Source organism: Acinonyx jubatus, chromosome C1 (assembly GCF_027475565.1).
Source record: "Acinonyx jubatus isolate Ajub_Pintada_27869175 chromosome C1, VMU_Ajub_asm_v1.0, whole genome shotgun sequence".
NCBI lineage: Eukaryota > Metazoa > Chordata > Mammalia > Carnivora > Felidae > Acinonyx > Acinonyx jubatus.
In genome coordinates, this window is record NC_069381.1 from 112,118,030 (window position 1) to 112,138,045 (window position 20,016).

The 20,016-nt window shown below is 41.5% G+C and overlaps 1 protein-coding gene across 6 annotated transcripts in view; it reads right to left on the reverse strand.

Annotated features, from left to right (window-relative positions):
* The window catches only part of CNTNAP5 (contactin associated protein family member 5), an 801,874-nt gene that overhangs the window by 257,926 nt on the left and 523,932 nt on the right, over positions 1-20,016 (reverse strand). For all 6 annotated transcript variants that reach the window (XM_027056014.2, XM_027056013.2, XM_053214870.1 and 3 more), the window contains one exon: positions 12,289-12,408. In XM_027056014.2, coding sequence (XP_026911815.1) covers positions 12,289-12,408 — 120 coding nt within the window. The remainder of the gene's footprint in view (positions 1-12,288; positions 12,409-20,016) is intronic.

The window sequence follows — 20,016 nt, forward strand, 5'->3', positions numbered from 1 at the left end:
CTGGACAGAACATTCAGACCTGGCACTGTTAAACCCATGTGGAACTGTCCCCCAGGCCACTAACCAGCCAATATCTTTTGCCAGCTTCTTTCTGCAAATACATGTAACATATCCAAATGCTTGCATACTGACAGCACAAGGCTGACTGGTGCTCCCGTGACTTGAGAAGGAGGAACAAGGGTCCCAGACAAATGGACCCTCTGCTTCCCCTACTTCACAGAGCATAGAATCACAAGCTGCTAGCACATCCTGGCTGTTTTACAGTTTGGAATGTCTAGACTGACTTTGATTCATGATCTCTCCCTGGAATCCTGGGCTCAGAGCAAAAGTGAACAAAAGAAAGCAAGCGTTTGGGGAGGCACCTTTGACTGACACTTGTTATTTCACTCTTCCAGACAAGGAAAGTGTCCTGCCCAATGGTGGCACTGCATCAGCATTCACAGGTGAGCCAGGAGCCCTCAAAAAAGGCCAAGGGCTCTTGGGTACCTGCTCATTACATCCCCACATCCAGGACCCTGCTGCTCTCAACAGGATTGATTTTCCTCCTTTTGCCCTCTCTGTCCAGCCCAGGGACACCTATCTTTCAAAGTCAAACCCAAGCCCTATGTCTCCTGGGAAGCCTTTCTTGATTGCTCCTCTCTCTGAATTCCTTTGGCGTCTAGATCCTGCTATGATGGCAGTACTTGTTGATAATGACTTCTATTTTAGAAGCTCTTAGACACTGTCACAGATTGTACTGAGTCTATATGCACAATGCTCATTTACTTTTATGCAATGTACACATCAGCACACTGAGGTAAGGGTAACTGATCATCCCTATTATACAGATGAGGAAATTGAGTCTCATAGAAGTTAATGTGCCCGGAATACCATGGCTGTCAAGTATCTAAAAGATAAGCACATGACTTAAATAGAATGGCCTAGATAAAAGTGCTTTGAGAGCTAGAAGTTAAATATGAGATCCTTGGACATTGAGGGTAGTGATTCACAGTGGATTGTACAGCACTAAGTACCAGGCAGCCTCAGTAAACACTGGTTGACCGAACTGTGCCCTGATCCTCACAGCACTAAAGGAAAGAATCACCAGGTATCTGCAATAAAAATGTGTTGTGAAAGGTCCACCAGGAATGTGTCAGGATAGGCTCTGTATTCAGATCTTAAGAAGAACTACTCTTTTAGTCACTGACCAGGCCCCTCCTAGAAGTGGGGGATGAATATGGAAGGGGACATGTTAAGAGTAAAGCACTATGCTAATCACCTTGTAAAGATATTTCCCAAAGTCTGATATCTTCAGGTATTTGTTAAAAATGCTATTTCCGGGGTGCCCCGATGATTCAGTTGATTGAACATCCAACTCTTGATTTCAGCTCATGTCGTGATCTCATGGGGTTTGTGAGATGGATGGAGCCCTGCACTGACGGTGTAGAGCCTGCTTGGGATGTTCTCTCTCTCCTTCTGCCCCTCTCCCCTGCTTGTGCTCTCTTTCTCTCTGTCACTCTAAAATATAAAATAAAATAAAATAAAATTAAAATAAAATAAAATAAAATAAAATAAAATAAAATAAAATAAAGCAGTGTGTGAGTTTGTAAGGGAGGGTGTGTGAATGAACGAATAAGCAAATAAATGAATGAAAGTCACATTGCAATCACCCTCCCCATCTTTTGTCCTGAGCCTTCTGTTCTCATCCACGTGGTCAGAGTCAACTGGCCATGCTAAATGGGTGTGTGAAAGGAATTTCTCTAAGTGCTTGTTAAAATTCTTGGCAATTCAAAGGTGACAATGCTTTAATTTCAGGGTAATGCTACAGCTTTATGACTTAGTAGTTTTATTTAATGGCCCAATTTAGCAGGAGATTATGCCGTCTGCCACTGGCCCACAGAGACCACTTTAAAGCTCTCGCCTTGGACACAAGCAGATCTGCTCCCTGGCTTCGCCTAAGAGACCAGCCTTCTGGAAGTCCTAGGAGCCCTCTGAAGTCGCCACACCTTGGTGGACAGCATAAGATATCAAACAGGGACAGAGACACTTACAAAAAGTTTCCTTCCTCTAAGCCGTGGAACTGCCATGTTTCATCAGCTGAAAACAGTCCTTCGGAAAACACTTAATTTATAAAAAGCAAACTGTCCCTCTGAAATATAAGCAACAATGCAACTATTATTCCAACTGATTAAACCGCTAGTGAGCCACGGCATATATGTCACTCATGAGTGAGCCTGAGTGGACACATTTCCAAGGAAAGGGGAAAGAAGAGGAGAAAGTCCTATGTTTCCTCCACCACCTGCTCGGTGTCAGTCACTCTCCGACATTCTCTAAATGTTAACTCATTTAACGGAGTACACACCAAACACAGAAAGCTATTAACATCACCCTTCATATACAGAGAGGGGAAGAGAGATACAAAGAATGAGGGCCTTGCGCATGGTCCCAAGACAATAAGTATAACAGATATTAATTATAATAATCTGAAGGATGTAAGAAGCACCAGGAATTGTTGTAAGACTTTCAATTAATGCATATGAATGCACATACCCCCACAGCCATGCCCTTCAAGATTGGCAGTCATGAATAAGGAGCTTGGGATTTGCACAGGTAGAAGGGGACAGGGATGGGAAGCGACGGTCAGACCTGTGCTTTCACAAGATCCCTCTAGCTATTGTGTGAATTATGAATCAGACTGGGGAAGGCTGAGGACATGGGTGGTTTTATTTATTTATTTTGAGAGAGAGAGAGAGGGAGAGAGAGAGAGAGAGAAGCAAAGAGAAAGAGGGAGACAGAGAATCACAAGCAGGCTACGTAACATGATGAGCTGAGCCGAAAACAAGAGTCAGATACTTTACCGACTGAGCCACCCAGGCACCTGTGTGTGTGTGTGTGTGCGTGTGCGTGTGTGTGTGTGTGTGTGTGTGTGTGTACAACAAGGACATGAGATTATAAACTTTGTGGACTTGAGAAACCATATCATTCTTCTTAAAAGCTTATTTATATATTTTGAGAGAGAGAGACAGAGAGAGAGAGAGCACAGGGGAAGGGCAGAGAGAGGAGAGAGAGAATCCCAAGCAGGCTCCACTGTGTCAGAGCAGAGTCTGACACGGGGCTTGATTTCACAAACCGTGAGACCATGACCTGGGCTGAAATCAAGAGCTGGCCATTTAACCTACTGAGCCAGCCAGGCACCGCTGGGGGACCGTATCTTATTCATTTCTATATCCTCAGTGCCTGGCCCAGAGCAGACAAGCAATGCATAGTGATTCAAAGTCCTAGAGGAGAGTGTACGTCCCAGGCTTTGGGACCCTCTGGTAAGACACACAGCATACCTAGCAGGAACAGCTTTAAGTCTGCTGGCTATACTTGGGATCTTGTTTCTGTAACTTGCTAGCCTCATTAACATATTTGCAAAGCAAAACCAATTCCAGTTACTTTCCAGTATTGCATCTGGAACTAGCCCAGTAGCCAGCAGATATTCAGCACAACTGTATGAAGTCTGTAATCGAATGACAATTTTTTTGGCAACTATATTTCTGTAATGACGGCTATCTAACTTATGATGAGAGACAAGCTTGAGAACCTGAGCCTCAATTGTTCCTGTAGACGACTTTGGCAGGGAAGTTAATACTTCCTTTTTTTGTTGTGTGTGTGTGTGTGTGCCTGTGTGTGTATGTGTGTGTAAGAAGTGGAGTGTTTGGGGTAGAAGCCTGAAGGGGAATGCCAATAGTATGCATGAGGACAGAACTTTATTATAGATGGGCAAGTCATCAACAACTAAATTTTACCTCTCTTTCGTGTAAAATCCAGCTGCCGAAAATTACCAATGTACTAAGCAAATCAGGGAGAGATAAATGTGCCATAAGTTGGTTCTATACAATGTCATAGGTAACTCTTATTTCCTAATTTCCTATATACTTACAGACCTTTGTACAGTCCATACACAAACAGTAAACTCTCTGGCATTGCTCTAACTTCAAAGCGAGGCCGCGAACTGTTAGACCTAACTGAATGGATGCATTTCTTTCTTTTTGCCAACAGTCTGGATGATAATCTATTACCTGCAATCACACTGCACAATTATGTGCAGGAATATTAGAGAGACCTCAATTGCAGCTTCTCTACCTACTCCATTATGCATGCTTTGATGAGTTTTAATGAAAACAGATCCTGCTGCCAAAGAAGGGAGAAACAGAGCATCATAATAATGAGAGTGATAAGACATGGTGACTTGTAAGGTGGTTTGCAAATGGATTATGAGCTGTTTGAGAATGAAAAACAAGTTTTGCTTTAGAGATTTGACTAAACATTCCTTGTAAATTCCTTGCAATGGCTGATGATTGCCATGCAGGTCTAGATACATGAAATTGGTATTGTATTCATCAAGAGAGAAAATCAATGCGTTTTTGTTACTGGTTTTAAACAAACAATTTTGCATATCCGTATACAATTGTACTGTACAAAGGAAAAACTGTGTGTGCCTGGGAAACATCTTTTAACATGTTGACAAGGTATCCTGTTAACATTAAACATGGCACAATGGAAGCTACATAGAATGAGTGTAAATGTCAAGTTCTAAAGAAAATCTTGTTGGAATGCCTCACCTTTCTAGTTCTGCTTTATAAATACTAGAAGCTTCCCCTCAGAAATGCTACCTCCAGGTTTCTCGAGCCTCAGAAATCTCATGACTCCTGCAGAAAGCAGCACAGACTTTATCGCTGGCAAGGGTGCACACCTATCTTTTACAGCTAGTAGGAGTATACAGATACCATCTATACTAGGACAGCAGTGAGGGAGAATGAGGGCATGATTAATAATTACACCAGGGTATTTGGTTACCCTATTTCATGACCATCTACTTTTTGAAACTAGGAAGTTCTCATATATATTATAATCCTCAAATGAACCTTTGAAGGCAGCCATTTTTTATCATCTCCATTTTACTGATAAGGAAACCAAGGTCCAGAAATGCTAACCGACTTGTCCAAGGTCACACAGCTGGAATATGCTGGCACTAGAATTTAAATTCCAATGTGACTCCAACACATGTGCTACTCCCACTGGTCATTCCCGTATTTGAAGATAAGAAGGGATTTGGGGAAGGCTAGCAATGGGAGCATTGGAGGCAATGGGGAACAGTTGGGCACAGGTACTCTTGGATTTGTAGAAGATGTTCCACATAGTAGAAATGAGTCAAGCCCACTTAAATCAGACATTGAGTCAGTATCCACAGTTCCAGACTGCTATTGATTTAATAGGACAGGACCTTAATCTAAGATAAATTAGGGGAAGTGGGAAAGCAAAAAGAGAAAAGGTCAAAATTAATCTTTAATTTGGCTGCAATTTCTCAGAGTTCCATTTACAATGAGCTCACTGGAGCATGCACAAAGTAGAACCAGGATTCATCATACTCTGTCCCTAATTTTCCATCAAGGAGCTCACAGATCCATAGGAACACACAAGTAAACACTGATGTTTATGATGCAGTATGGTTGGCATCAGGATGGAAATACAAAGAAATGAGAGGAGAGCACAGAGTGGGAGCACCCAAAATACAGGTACTTCAAGTCCAGTTGTCCAGAGAAACAGAGCCAATAGAATATGAGTATTAATATCTACTTATATCTATATCTAAGTCTATCATCTATCAACCAATTAATCAATTTTAAGGAATTGGCTCACAAGATCATGGAGGCTTTCTTTGTAAGTTCAATGTCTGCAGGGTAAACCAGAAGGTTGGAGACCCAGCAAAAAGTTGCAGTTGGAGTCTGACGGCCATCTGCTGGCAGAGTTTCTTTTTGTTTGTTGGAAGTCAGTCTCTGTTCTACTTAGGCCTTGAACTAATCAGATGAGGTCCATCCGCATTTTGGTGGGTAATCTGTCTTATTCACAGATCACTGATTAAAATCTTAAACTCATCTAAAAAAAAACACCCTAACAGAAATGTTAATGATAATTACTGACCAAATATCTGGGCACTACGATGTAACCAAGCTGAAACATAAAACTAACCATTGCACTGAGGGAAGAAGGAAACATCTGAGAAGCCTCCTTCTCGTATCTTCCAACCCCAAGTTCTTGCACAGATTCCTCAGATGTTCCCTGATTTCAACTGCTTTCTGTGCCCTTCTCTGTCTCCATTCCTATCTTCTCCTTTGTACTGATCCCAGTGCCCAGAACTCTCTCACTTCCTGATGGCTTCTAACCCACCCTGCAAGCCCACCTTACATGCATTTTCATCCAGTAAACTAGTTCTGAGTCTGCCTAGATTACTTGTTGTGTTAAATGCCCTCCTACATACTTGCCCAATTAGACTGACACAGCCAAGCATGATCACAAACTTCACATCACTGGCTAAAATTACCCACATTCAGGCCAGGAAAATTTTAACACCAGGTAGGTAGTGGTATGGGGCCCAGGTCTCCTTTTTAACCAAACATTACATTTTAGTATGCCATGGTTTCTCTTGGTGTTCTATGTGTCCTTCAGTAATTCACCAACTGAGTGACTTAGCAACTTTTAGTCGATTACTTCTCTCTGTCTCTTGTTCAGTATGTGCTTCTTTCATTCATCTTAACCTCACTCCCATTCAGCCCACAAAGGGAGGTCCTATCTGCTTCAGGTTGGAATCTATTGAACAAATCCATGTTTCATATATTTGCATGCTTTGTGGGTTTCACGGACAGCCCTCTGCCTCACTGCCATCCTTGATCCTTGACGAATTCTAATCATTTGTTTCCCCAACCTTCTTTACACAGTTCCTTAAACAGGCTACCATGGGTATTTTCCATTTGCCCTGCCAATACACCCTCTCTCCTTCTGCTGCCTTCTCTGCCCAGGAAGGCTGCTGAAAAACATTACATCAGCAAGTGCTCTTGCCTTCTGAATTCTAGCTGGGTTGTCCGTGGAGACATGGGAAACAGACTGGTAGGACCAAGGGGAGATCGAGGTCATTCCCCAAGCTCTTTGCTGGCTACTCCCACACAAGAGGCCATAGTTCTTTCAACCTCTCCATATGCTGCTCTCCTTCCTACTCCGGCAACTCTCCCTCCCTTCACCTCCCCGGGCCTGAGGGTGGGAACAGCCCCTCTGTTACTAGCTCTGTTCTGTGGTCCCCTTCCCATAATTTCCTTTTGTAGGCTCACACCTTTGTAAACAGTCCCTAATCTGAGCAAGCCCTCTGAGAGATCCACTGTCCTCAATATAAAGGAACAGTGCTAACACCTACGAATGCTCTGAGGATGGCATCCTGTGGCTAGTGTTCAGAAAGTAGTTCATCTTTCACTCAGAGACATTTAACTAGTCTGACATGCTCAGTAACTGTCTATAATAAAACATTCCTTCTTTTCCCCAGAATTGACGCAGTAGATTTCCTCGCTGGGAAACTTTCGTTCAGATTACGGAGCTGCAACAGCTTTTGCTTATCCCTGCTCAAGTAAAACTGATCCTTTCCTATTCATGCAATTTGATTAGTTTTTCAGCGTTCTAAACTTGTGACTCATCTTGGTGAGTTTTGTGGCCCCCACAAATATGCAGGCTCGAGACCCTTGAACTTTGTTCCTGACATTCATTTGCTCTTCCTGGAAATGCCCTCTTTCGTCTCTGCTTCCGGCCCGTTAGTGCTCCCCCTCGAGGTATCAGAAACATGCATTGCCTGCCTGCCCAAAAACCCTTCCACTCCACAAGAGGCTGGAAGAACACGATACACTTCCTGTCATTATCCTTCTATTATAATTTCCACTGTGTCTGCTCCATGACTAACCTGTGAAGAAGACTGAAATGATACCATTAGGGGTAGAATTCTGTCCTCCTGAAATTCTAACCCTCGGCACCTGCGAGCATGACCTCAGTTGGAAATAGGTTCTTTGCAAATGTAATCAACTTAAGATGAGGTCATACTCCATTAGGAGGGGTCCTAATCCAATATGACTGGTGTCCTATTTATAAGAGGATACATGAGAGGAGAAAGTTACCTGTGACTATGTCACACAGAAGCAGGGTGACAATCGCTGGGAGGCAGTCACTGAAGGCTGCTGCTATGGCCTAGGAATGCTCAAAGGTTGGGTGAGCCAGCAGAAGCCAGAAGAACCAAGGGAGGATTCTCCCCTACAGGTTTCAGAAGTAGTGTGGCCCTATAGCACCTTGATTTTGGACTTCTAGCCTCCAGAACTGTGATGCATACACTTCTTGGTATTTTTAAGCCACTCAATGTTATAGCAGCCAAGAGAAGCTGATGCAGACACTATTTTGTATCCTTGGCAATCTGCACAGTGCCTGAAATGTGCAAATGTACACTAAGCTGAACTGAATGGTAAATCATATATAGAGATGTTAGAAGTAGCCCACATGTGCATTCCTGCAGAAGCTTCCTCTTTATCTTCCTCATCCATGATTTGACTCAACACTCCATCCAAACAGTGGCCCTTCCTTCTCTCCTACCCACTAGCTCCGTGGTGAACTGGCTTGGAACACAGTATGAGGTATGGCAGGCACAGGATCAAAATGTGTAGAGGTTCAGATACAGTCCACTTTATACATAAATCTAATCGCCCCCTTAGGTTACTCCCATACATTGGCATACTGTCCCTGTGCAGAGATTATGCTGCCATCCAGTGAACGGGGCAGTTACTCTGTGAGCATCTGGGAGGTCATCTCCCCAAGATCACCCTGTCCTAGGTGAGATGTACAGACTTAATCTCCCGGGAGGGGTGAGGCACCACCTTGCCATTAGTAAAGGGAGCTCACGCCCTCCCCTGCCCAGGGTACATTGTAAAGAGAGATGTATTTTGGATTCGAATTTCCTGTTTTCCAAGACCAAAATCTGTCCCTCTTCACTTTCATGACATTTGTTTGCAAGTATCCATAGACTTCTTAGGAGAAACATCCCCTTTTCGGTTGAACCTCAAATGATCTCTCATGGAATTCTAAATGAGGAAGGCCTGTGAGACCACCTGGCCCCAGATCCTTATTTTAGGATCCCAGACCTTATTTATGGACAAGTAGGCCAGGGACACTCAGCTGACTAGCACAAGGTTCCCTGCCTTCCGGTGTCATTTACACTCTCTGGGTTACCCCAGTAATGCTGCTGAAAAGTGCAGAGAACAGCAACTTTTTGTTTTCAGAAACCGGATCCTAAGCAGAATGAGTCTCCCCTCCACCCTACCCCACCCCTATTCAGTTCTCTTGGTTCTCGCTGTCCATTTCCTCTCTCCCTTCTCCTGGACCCTCCTTTCCCTGGACCCCTTTGTCACATTTTTACAGGTGTTACAAATCACTCATAGTTAAGAACATTTAACATGTATAAATAAAAAAAAAATGTATGTGATCATTATATTTATGTTTTTAGAAATGTCAAATATGAGAATTACAGAATTCAGCTTGTGCCGAGGTTTGCTTTTATTTCTATAGTTCTTTTAGAAAACAAAAACAAAAACAAAAGCAAAACCTCTATGTCTTGCAACTGCACATAACCAAAAACCGTATGTAAAAGAATTGCCTGATCAGGGATAATCAAGCCTATCCATTCCCGAACACAACTCTGAGGTCCTGATTCCTTCAGTATCACATCAGCAAAATAGCAACCTTTAAATACAAGTGAAAATTCATCTTTAGCCATTCTTGGACAAAACATCCTACAGAAGCCCTGAGAGAAATGTTTCCAATGAGAGGCAGGGAGCTCCATGTAAATGAGACCTATGAATCAATGACACCCTTTGTGTCCCTGAACTCACATTAGTTTGAAGAGTTTAAAAATTTAAAGCTACACTTAATGTATATATTTTATTTTCAAAATATTTTAATGGCATGGGGCGCCTGGGTGGCGTAGTCGGTTAAGCGTCTGACTTCGGCTCAGGTCATGCATGATCTCATGGTTTGTGGGTTCAAGCCCCGAGTCAGACTCTGTGCTGGCAGCTAAGAGCCTAGAGCCTGCATAGGAATCTTTGTCTCCCTTGCCCTCTGCCCCTCCCCCATTCGTGCTCTGTCTCTCTGTCTCTCAAAAATAAATAAACGTAAAAAAAAAATTTTCAGGGGCGCCTGGGTGGCTCAGTCAGTTAAGCGTCCGACTTCAGCTCAGGTCATGATCTCACACTTCGTGGGTTCAAGCCCCTTGTTGGGTCCTGTGCTGACAGCTCAGAGCCTGGAGCCTGCTTCGGATTCCGTGTCTTCCTCCCTCTGCCCCTCCCCCGATCATGCTCTGTCTCTCTCACTCTCAAAAATGAATAAATGTTAAAAAACAAAAAATAAATTCAAAATATTTAATGACAAAAAGGAAAGTTGATGCTTGATTTTAAAATATATATTTAAAAAACAGGTACATTCACAGAAGAAATACACATACACATTCACAGAAAAAAAAAAAAAAAATCCCAAAGAAATCCTAACAATAGAGTACCAACAGCAGTCTCTGGGTTGTGGCTGAGGGGTCACTTCAACATTTTCTTGATACGTTGTTTTTCTCCTTAAATTTTCTATAATTAATATTGATTTACTTTATAACAAAAATTGCATCACTGTGTAAAGCAAAACATAAGCAATACAAGTATCCAATTAATGTTTTAGTGATATAAATTATTACTGCACCAGAAGGTTTTGTTTGCTTCCTGAGTCTTGACTATTAGCTCCAGTATTTATGACCTCGAGCAAGTCACGAAGTTCTCATCTTCTCTTTCCTTCTATGTAAGACAGAGATAAAAATATCTACCTCGGATTTTTATGGTGAGGAGGGAAAGAGATGGTATTGGTAAGCTCTCAGTTCAGCTCCCGAAGTTGGTCGAAGCTGAGTGACCACACCTGATCTCTCAGCAGCAGGAACCACTCTCCTCGTCCTCACTCTTCAGCTAAATCACTTCCTCCATTTTTTGGTAAAGTGTAGACCAGGGACAACTTGCATCGGAATCACTTACGGGGCTCAGTAAAAGGGCGTTTACTAATTTCGAATGTCCTCAGCTAGAAAGTCTGTATTCTTAGCAGGAACTGCTGGAGATCCATTTGTTAATTACATTTGGAAAATAACCAAGATCCAGGGAGAAAACTAGCTCCAGGTTAGCCCTATAGGTTACCATAACAATGAAAAGAAAACAGTCCCACGGTTTCTAATTATATTATGGGCTAGTTGGGAAGCAGCATACGTGCAGGTTGGAGAGACGCACTAAGTGTTAAGGAAATGCAAGGAAATGCTTCTAAATCCGTGTAAATAGCATCTTCTGCAGAAAAACTTTGGTCGTTTGCATCCAGATGAACAAATTGCAAAGTGCCCATAATCACCATTTTTGCAATGGTTTGCTTGCATTTCTACCTGTGATATGCCCGACATTTCTCCCGATATTCCTGCCTCATAAATGAGAGTGGCTGTATCTAATTTCTCCGCATATCCTCCGTGCCAAGGCCAGTCTGTGGCTACAGAAGGAGCTCAGGGAATGTGCTTGCCTTGTTGCAGGGACGCCTGAGGCCTGAAGAAGCAATGAGCTTTAATAGCCCCTGCTTTTCTGCTTTATTACATGATTCTGTTGTCATTTCCAAAGGCCAGTGCTCGGAACAAACACACACAACGCGTATGCGCCAATGAGTGACCCTCACGATGGTGAGGGTACTTGCACTGCTGAATTTTTAAGAAACTATTACATCAGGTTTGGGCTTTGTAGAATTATTTTGCAGAATAAGTTAGTGATCATAGATTGTTTCTAAATCCGTGCAATAATTGATTCTTACTATGTCTTTCTGCACTTTAGGAAGGAGTGGCTGGAAAAATGCAAGTAATTCACTTTTCTTGTTGGGCACCTACTGGGTAACTAGCCTGGCTGATTCCTCCAATACTCATGATTGTGTCTAACCTTCAACTCTGGGAGGAAGGAACTACTTTGCCCATTTCACTGATGAACAACTGAGCCTCAGAGAGCATACGGGATTCACACCATCCCCGGGGCCAGACATGAATCACACTCCCCCACTTCCTGAGTCAGGGTTCTCTATTGATTTTCAGGTTTGCTTTTGGTTTGTTTAGTTGTTTTTTTCCTTTTCTTTCTGCTCTTGAGTTTTAAAAGAGAAAATGTCCTTGGCAGGGTCTACAGAAAATGCTTCCTGGTTAATTCTAGGTTTGGCCGAATGTGATTAAGACCATTAAGTCTTCCTCTCCTATGAAAGATAATCCAGCTGCTAATTGCTATTATTTACTTAAACACCATGCCCCCCACACCTGAGGTTGGCCCTTTAATTTTTTATTTACACAGGTCCCCTTCCAGTGGACTTCCCTGTGCTGTGTACCATCAGGTAGCTCGGTTAAGCCTGAGTGGGGATTCTGCCCCTTACCTGTGATGTTGCAGTACACTTGGAGGGGTCCCAGCGGCCCGCTGCCATCAGAATCGATGTAGAAGAAACCAGCCGTGTTCCCTTGGTGCCTGTACACCTCGCAGGATTGCTCGTAGAGGGCTGGAAAGACACAAAGACAGCAGAGATAAAGCTCTGCTTGGCTCTACATATCACTCTGGAGGGATCGGTACCTCCTGCCTATATCTACTTTCAGGGTTGGTTCCTCCCGCTTCTATAGCCCCGATTCCCCCCTCCCATCAAGTCCTGACAAACCAGTGTCCCCATACTGATGGAGTTGAGCCTCCATTCACCCGAGCATTTATTCACTTATTCTTCCAAACGGCTCAGAGGTTACTTCCTCCAGAAAGTCTCCCCTTCACTCCTCTGTGGCCCTTTTCTCTGCTGACGTCTGTGCCCCTCCTCTGTGCCCATACAGTGGACTGAGCTAGGATCACCATACACTGTTCTGTCTTCCCCAGTGGTCACAGAAGCTGGAAGAGCAGTGCTGTCTCAGGCTGTGTTCTAGCACCTGGCACAAGGCCACATGCACAGAAGGACTTCAAAAATGTTTGATTAGTGGATGAAAAACTGAATGAATACATACAGTCGTGTCTTTTTTTATTAACAAAATAACACTATCTTATTTCTACACAACGAGAGCTCGGCACAGTACCTAAAACACAAAGCAGGTGTCCAGTCAGGTTTAGTCCATTTTGACTTAACAAGCACTCACTAAGTTCCTAAGATGTGTCAACAGCACGGTTGCCATGTGACCACAGACCCTGAACGAGGCAATCAGTCTGTGCCATCAAAAGCACACAGAGAGAAGCTGTGGCCGTAGCCACAAAGGTGTTTATGCACACAGAGAGAGGCAGGCACGGGGGCCTGGAGATGGGGTACTCGGACCAATATGCAGATAGGAGAAATTTATAAATCTCATTACATCAACATGAATGGATTCAGTGGTGTGTAAAGGAAGCATCTGCCGTCTCATGCATGAGAATGTGGAATGTCGTCTGATGTTTTAGACACGATGGCATAGCTCAGAGCAGCAGGTACATATCCAATTATGTCATCCTTCCACGCTTAACACACTTCAGCGGCTCTCAACAGCTTTAAAGATATAGCACCAACTCCTCACCTTAGCCAGCGTGCCCCTGTGACTAATGCCCCATCCCAGAAATACGAAGCTGCATTTTGTCATGATCAAGTGTGAGGGGGTTCTCAGGTAATTCATTACCAATAAAGTTCTAAAGCTTGAGAGGGTGTGACTTTTTATAAATTAGAGTGAATTCAAGGTTATCCTTGTACCCATATAATTCTCTCTTGCAGTCATGCACCCTTTCCGAAGCAGAGGTAAGTGGGGGAGTCTAGTTTGCATCGTACACACTGAGCGTAACGTACAGCTTATTCGTGTTTACCCCAACCTAACACACCAGAGTGTGCGACACACGTATGAAAGTCAGCTCTTACGTGAGTTATCCCTCCTGGCCACTCCCACACGTCCAAGATGGCAGTGGCGTCAAAGGAGGTACTGTTTTCCTGTTCAGGGTAAATTCCATGCAGGCAACATACAAAGGTTACATAGCGGTTAAGAACACGAGCCCTGGAATCGAATTGGGTGGTTTTGCATCACAGGGCTACCACTTAGACTTACGTACTTACGCTTACCACTTACTGGGAGAAGCCACTTCTCCTGTGGCAGGCAACCTTGACGATAACTCATCTTATCCACACCCTTAGCTTTCATGTCTTGTTCCTGATTTCATGCCCTCCCCTTAAGTGTGGGCTGGACTTACAGATGTGCCTCTAACAGAATATGACAGAGGTAGCATCTGTCATTACCAAGACTGGACTTTAAAAAGGCAGTGGCCTCCATCTTGGGTGTTCTGGGATCACTTGCTGTCAGGGAAGTCAACTGCTGTGTCCCGTGGCCGCCCTGGAAAGAGGATCCCCGGAGTGAGCTTGGAGGCTTTGGGCATGCCATGTGAGTAAGCCCTGAAACAGATCTCCACAAACACCAAGATGACTGCAGCACTGGCTGACATCTTAATTGCAGCCCTGTGAGAGACTGAGTGAGAACCACCCAGAGAAGCCCAAGGGCCCACGGAAACTATGAGGTAATAATGTTTGCTGTTTCCAGATGCCAAATTTTGTTATAATTCATTACACAGCAGTAGATGGCTAACAGACTCCCAAAGCATTAATTTTCTCATGGAGCTACAGGTATAAGAAAGAGCCTGCCTCATACAACTAGTAAGGATTCGAAGAGATACTCATAACATAACCACAAGGCTTGTTAGGCAACACCAACATGTCTTGCCTCCCTTCTGCGCGGAGATGATGACTTTCTAAAAAACATTTTTTTACACGTTTATTTATTTTTGAGAGACAGAGAGAGACAGAGTGTGAGCAGGGGAGGGGCCAAGAGAGAGGGAGACAGAATCCCAAGCAGGCTCCAGGCTCCGAGCTGTCAGCACAGAGCCGGACGCAGAGCTCGAACCCACAAACCATGAGATCGTGACCTAAGCTGAAGTTGGATGCTCAACCGACTGAGCCACCCAGGTGGCCCAGAATTAGCTTTTTCGTCACACCCATATTCAAACAACTTTCCATCCCCCAAATTTCCAATACAGTTGTATTGTAATTTTAGTTAGATCGATGGATACTATTTGCAATGACATGACAACATACATCCATTCATATATAGCAAATCTTATAATGTGATTAATTCTCCTTTGCTGAAACAAATGTAACTTGTTGAGATTAATAATTGCCTTATTCTCTCATTTGCCTACTTGTCTATGTATCTGTCAACAATTTAACTCCTAATTCACTAACAAATCTCTAAAATGACTCCCAGTATAATCACGTAACAACTAATATAAATGAATACCTAAGGGGAGAGAGAGGAAGAATGGGGACAGAGCGGAAAGCTAGAACTTTCTGGACACTTATAGTTTTAATTTTGAAACAATACAAATATTTTAAATAATTTTTGAAAATTAAATATAAAAAAGGAAAAAAGAGCATTACTAAACATTTAAGGGAATTTATTTTTTATATAATTTATTGTCACATTGGTTTCCATAGCACCCAGTGCTCATCCCAACAGGTACCCTCCTCAATGCCCATCACCCACTTTCCCCTCTCCCCGACCCCCCAACAACCCTCAGTTTTTTCTCAGTATTTAAGAGTCTCTTATGGTTTGCCTACTTCCCTCTCTGTAACTTTTTTTCCCCCTTCCACTCCCCCCTGGTCTTCTGTTAAGTTTCTCAGGATCCACATGAGTGAAAACATGTGGTATCTGTCTTTCTCTGACTTATTTCACTTAGCATAACACTCTCCAGTTCCATCCACATTGCTACAAAAGGCATTTCATTCTTTCTCATTGCCAGGTAATATTCCACTGTGTATATAAACCACAATTTCTTTATCCATTCATCAGGTGATGGACATTTAGGCTCTTTCCATAATTGGGCTATTGCTGAAAGTGCTGCTGTAAACATTGGGGTACATGTGCCCCTATGCATCAGCACTCCTGCATCCCTTGGGTAAATTCCTAGCAGTGCTATTGCTGGGTCATAGGGTAGGTATATTTTTAATTTTTTGAGGAACCTCCACACTGTTTTCCAGAGCGGCTGCACCAGTTTGCATTCTGGTGCAGCCGCTCTGGAAAACAGTGTAAAGGAAATTTAAACAAATTCACTAAAAATTGTTTCAAGTAATACTGACATTAAGTAGTTTCTTTGTAACTTTTCATTACAGAAAGTTTGAAATTAATGTAAATAATACAGACTAATTGGGGTGCCTGGGTGGCCCAGTGGGTTGGGCATCCAACTTTGGCTCAGGTCATGATCTCATAGCTGGTGGGTTCAAGCTCTGTGTCGGGCTCTGTGTTGACAGCTCAGAGCCTGGAACCTGTTTCAGATTCTGTGTCTGCCCCTCCCCTGCTTGTGTTCTGTCTCTCTCACTTTCAAAAATAAGTAATAAAACATTTTTTAAAAATTAAAAAAAATAGAATTGATGCTGGTTTAAGCAGGTATCCAGGTGCAAAAGAATGAAGTGGGACCCCTACTTCATATCACATACAAAAATTAACTCAAAATGGATCAAGACCAAATTGTAAAAACTAAAACTATAAACTCTAAGAAGAAAACATAGGTGTACATCTTTATTACCTTGGATGTGGCAATGCATTCTTAGATAGGACATCAAAAGCACAGGCAACGAAAGAAAAAATAGATAAACTGAACATCAAAATGTAAAACTTTCATGCTTCAAAGGACATCATCAAGAAAGTGAAAAGATAACCCACAAAATGAGAGAAAATATTTGTAAATCATGTATCTAATAGGACACATATTCAGAATACGTAAAACACTCTTAAAGTTCAACAATAAAAAGACAAATACCCCAATTTAAAAATAGACAAAAGAGGGGCACCTGGGTGGCTCAGTTGGTTAAGCGGCCGACTTCAGCTCAAGTCATGATTTCACAGTCTGTGGGTTCTAGCCCCACATCAGGCTCTGTGCTGGCAGCTCGGAGCTTGGAGCCTACTTCAGATTCTGTGCCTACCTCTCTCTCTCTTCCCCTTCCCCGCTCACACTCTATCTCTTAAAAATAAATAAATCTTAAAAAAAATTTTAAGAATACAGAGTAATAAAATGAACCTGATATTACCCATTATTACATTTGGTTAATCTTGCTTCATCAATATTCTCAGTATATCAGTTATCCATTGCCACATAACAAACCACTCCAAAACTGACTTAAAATGATAATCATTCCATGATTCTACAGATCAGGGCTCATCTGGAAAAGTTCCTGGCCAGGCTCAGGATGTCTTGTGAGGGTTCTCCAGGCATCTGCACTTAGCTTCTGGGTCAGCAGGGCTTTCTGGGGGTGCTTTGATCTCTCATACTCTCACAGACAAATTCCCCTGGTAAAGGCTCCAAGATCAACAAGATGGCAAGCAACTGTCAGGCCTTTGACTGCATGTTTGCTGATGCAACTTTGACCAAAGCAGATCACTTAGTGAAACAAAATCCAAATAAAGCATCCCAAGGACCTAAAAGGAAAAGGAGTTATAGAAGTGGACAGTATCCGTGTTTGACTTCCTGAAAAAGAATCACATGGATCTGTAATGGGAGTATTAAAAAGCCCTTTTATTTTACTAAGGCATTGTGATGTGGGGGCTGTTTACCACTGTAGTTAGCCTACCATTACTAATATACTTTCTCTGTAAACTTTGATTCAGTTACAGGGAGATACCTGAGGGCAAAGCCTGGAAACGAGCATTCCCACTTATAAATACTACAAATAACTCATAAAACATAAGGACTTTGCCCCAAAACACATCAGTTGGTATGTTGCTGATCTTACTTTACCATTCTTTCTTGATTTCTCAGTGGGAATATTTTATAAAAATGAAACATTCCTCATCAATTATTAGGTTTCCTTAACCAAAAGATAGACTGTAGGAAAAAAGCAAGAGTGATATTTCATGCTTCCTCTTTAATTCATCAGTATCAAAAGGCTGAATTTGTCCTCTAGTAGCCTCCAAAAGTGACCAATAAAACTATTTTTAGCTTTAGCTTTATTATCAATTCACAAATTTAAGCATATTGAAAACGGTAATTTGATGAGTAGGAAACAGTAGGATATACCAATCAAAGGAAAATAACAAAAATCTTAAAATATATTAAAAAGCCTTCTTATTAAATAACATTGGTATTGATTTATTAAACTATTGTATCTGTCAAGAAAAATTAATGGTACATTATGTTGTTAATAACAACAGAAACTAAAACTTTGCCATAAAAATTAAAAATATAAAATGTAAAAAATATGTAATTCTGAATTCTGAATTTGAGTTGGTGGTATCAGTATAAACTCATTATTTAATTGTTTTGATTATGTATTTCCACATTTGAACCACTGAATACTTTCTTACTAAAAGGAAGAAGGGTTTTACTGACTTTATGTTTGGAACAGGATGAGACTGGAATGCCTCCTTTACCTGAAAACATAAAAGCTAGCAAAAATTAAAATATGTCAAAAATGCCCCAAGACCCAATTTGATGGAAGCATGTGAGCATCAAAAAGACTCATAACTGAATTTATAGATTTAAATACATACAATCTACTAGTTTTTTAATCTATCTATCATCTATCTACCTACCTACCTATCTATCATTGATCTATCTATTTAAGTCCATTGGTCACCTCTCGAGGATGCTAGAGAATAAAGTGCTATTCTTTGGAAAGAGAAAAGATTATATCCTACCTTTCTTGCATATAATATATTTGATGGTAACTTAATATTCCACAAAAAATATAAGTTGATAGAGAACTTTTTAGTGGATAGATTAAATTAACAATACCTAAAACTGGATCAATCTCAACATCCCCAAAAGTGATTATCAAGGTGTCTCTAATGTGATATAATATGAAATACACAGCACTAGATAAGACTTGCCAAAAATCTGAAGCTAATCTAATCAAGCCCTTAGATTTGAATGCTAATTTACAGAAAGAAGTAAAGAAACATTCTCACCCACACTCTAAGGATGTAATTAGATAAATCCAGAATGTGGGAACATATGATTCAGTTTCTTCAAAAAATAAATAGTGAAAAGGAGATATGATGTAGGAGACATACCAATCAAACACTGCGTGTGGACTTAAGAAAAGGACAATCAGAAAAAGTAAAATCAAATTTGGCATCAGATGGTATGAAGAAAGTATTTTTAATTATGTTGGGTATGATAATGGTAGTATGGCTTTGTTTCAAAAGATTAAAAAAAGATCTTCTTTGTTACTGATACATACTGGGGTGTTTGTAATGAAATCATCAGTACAAAATTTGTTTTTAAAATGTCCCATCATAAACAAGCTATGGGCACCTGGTTGTCTCAGTTAGTTAAGAGTGTGACTTCAGTTCAGGTCATGATCATGTGGTTCGTGAGTTCAAGCCCCACATCAGACTCTGTGCTGACAGTTCCAAGCCCGGAGCCTGCTTTGGATTCTGTGTCTCCCTCTCTGCCCCTCTCTGGCTTGCACTCTCTCTCTCTTTCTCTCTATCTTTATCTCTCTCATTAAACATTAAAAAAAAATATATGAAAAAGCTAGATGCTGCCTGTAAGAGACCCATTTCAGATCTAAAGACACATGCAAATTTGAAGTGAAGGGATTAAAAAGCATTTATCATCCAAATGAAAGTGAAAAGAAAGATGGTGTAGCAATACTTATATTGGACAAAATAGACTTTAAAACAAAGACTGTAACAAGAGACAAAGAAGGACACTATATAATCATAAAGGGAACAATCAAACAAGAAGATATAACAATTGTAAGTATTTATGCACCCAACATGAAGGCATCCAAATACACAAAGAACTATTAAAGAAAGAAATAGATAGTAATACAAAAATAGTAGGGACTTTAACACCTCACTTATATCAATAGATTGATCATCCAAACAGAAAATCAACAAGGAAACACTGCTTTCAAGGACACATTGGACCAGATGGATCTAACAGATATATTCAGACCATCCCATTCTAAAACAGCAGAATACACACTCTTCTCAAGTACACATGGAACATTCTCCAGAACAGGTAACACATTAGGCCACAAAACAAGTTTCAACAAATTCAAAAATACTGAAGTTGTACCATGAATCTTTTCTATACACAATGTTATGAAACTAGAAACTAAGCACAA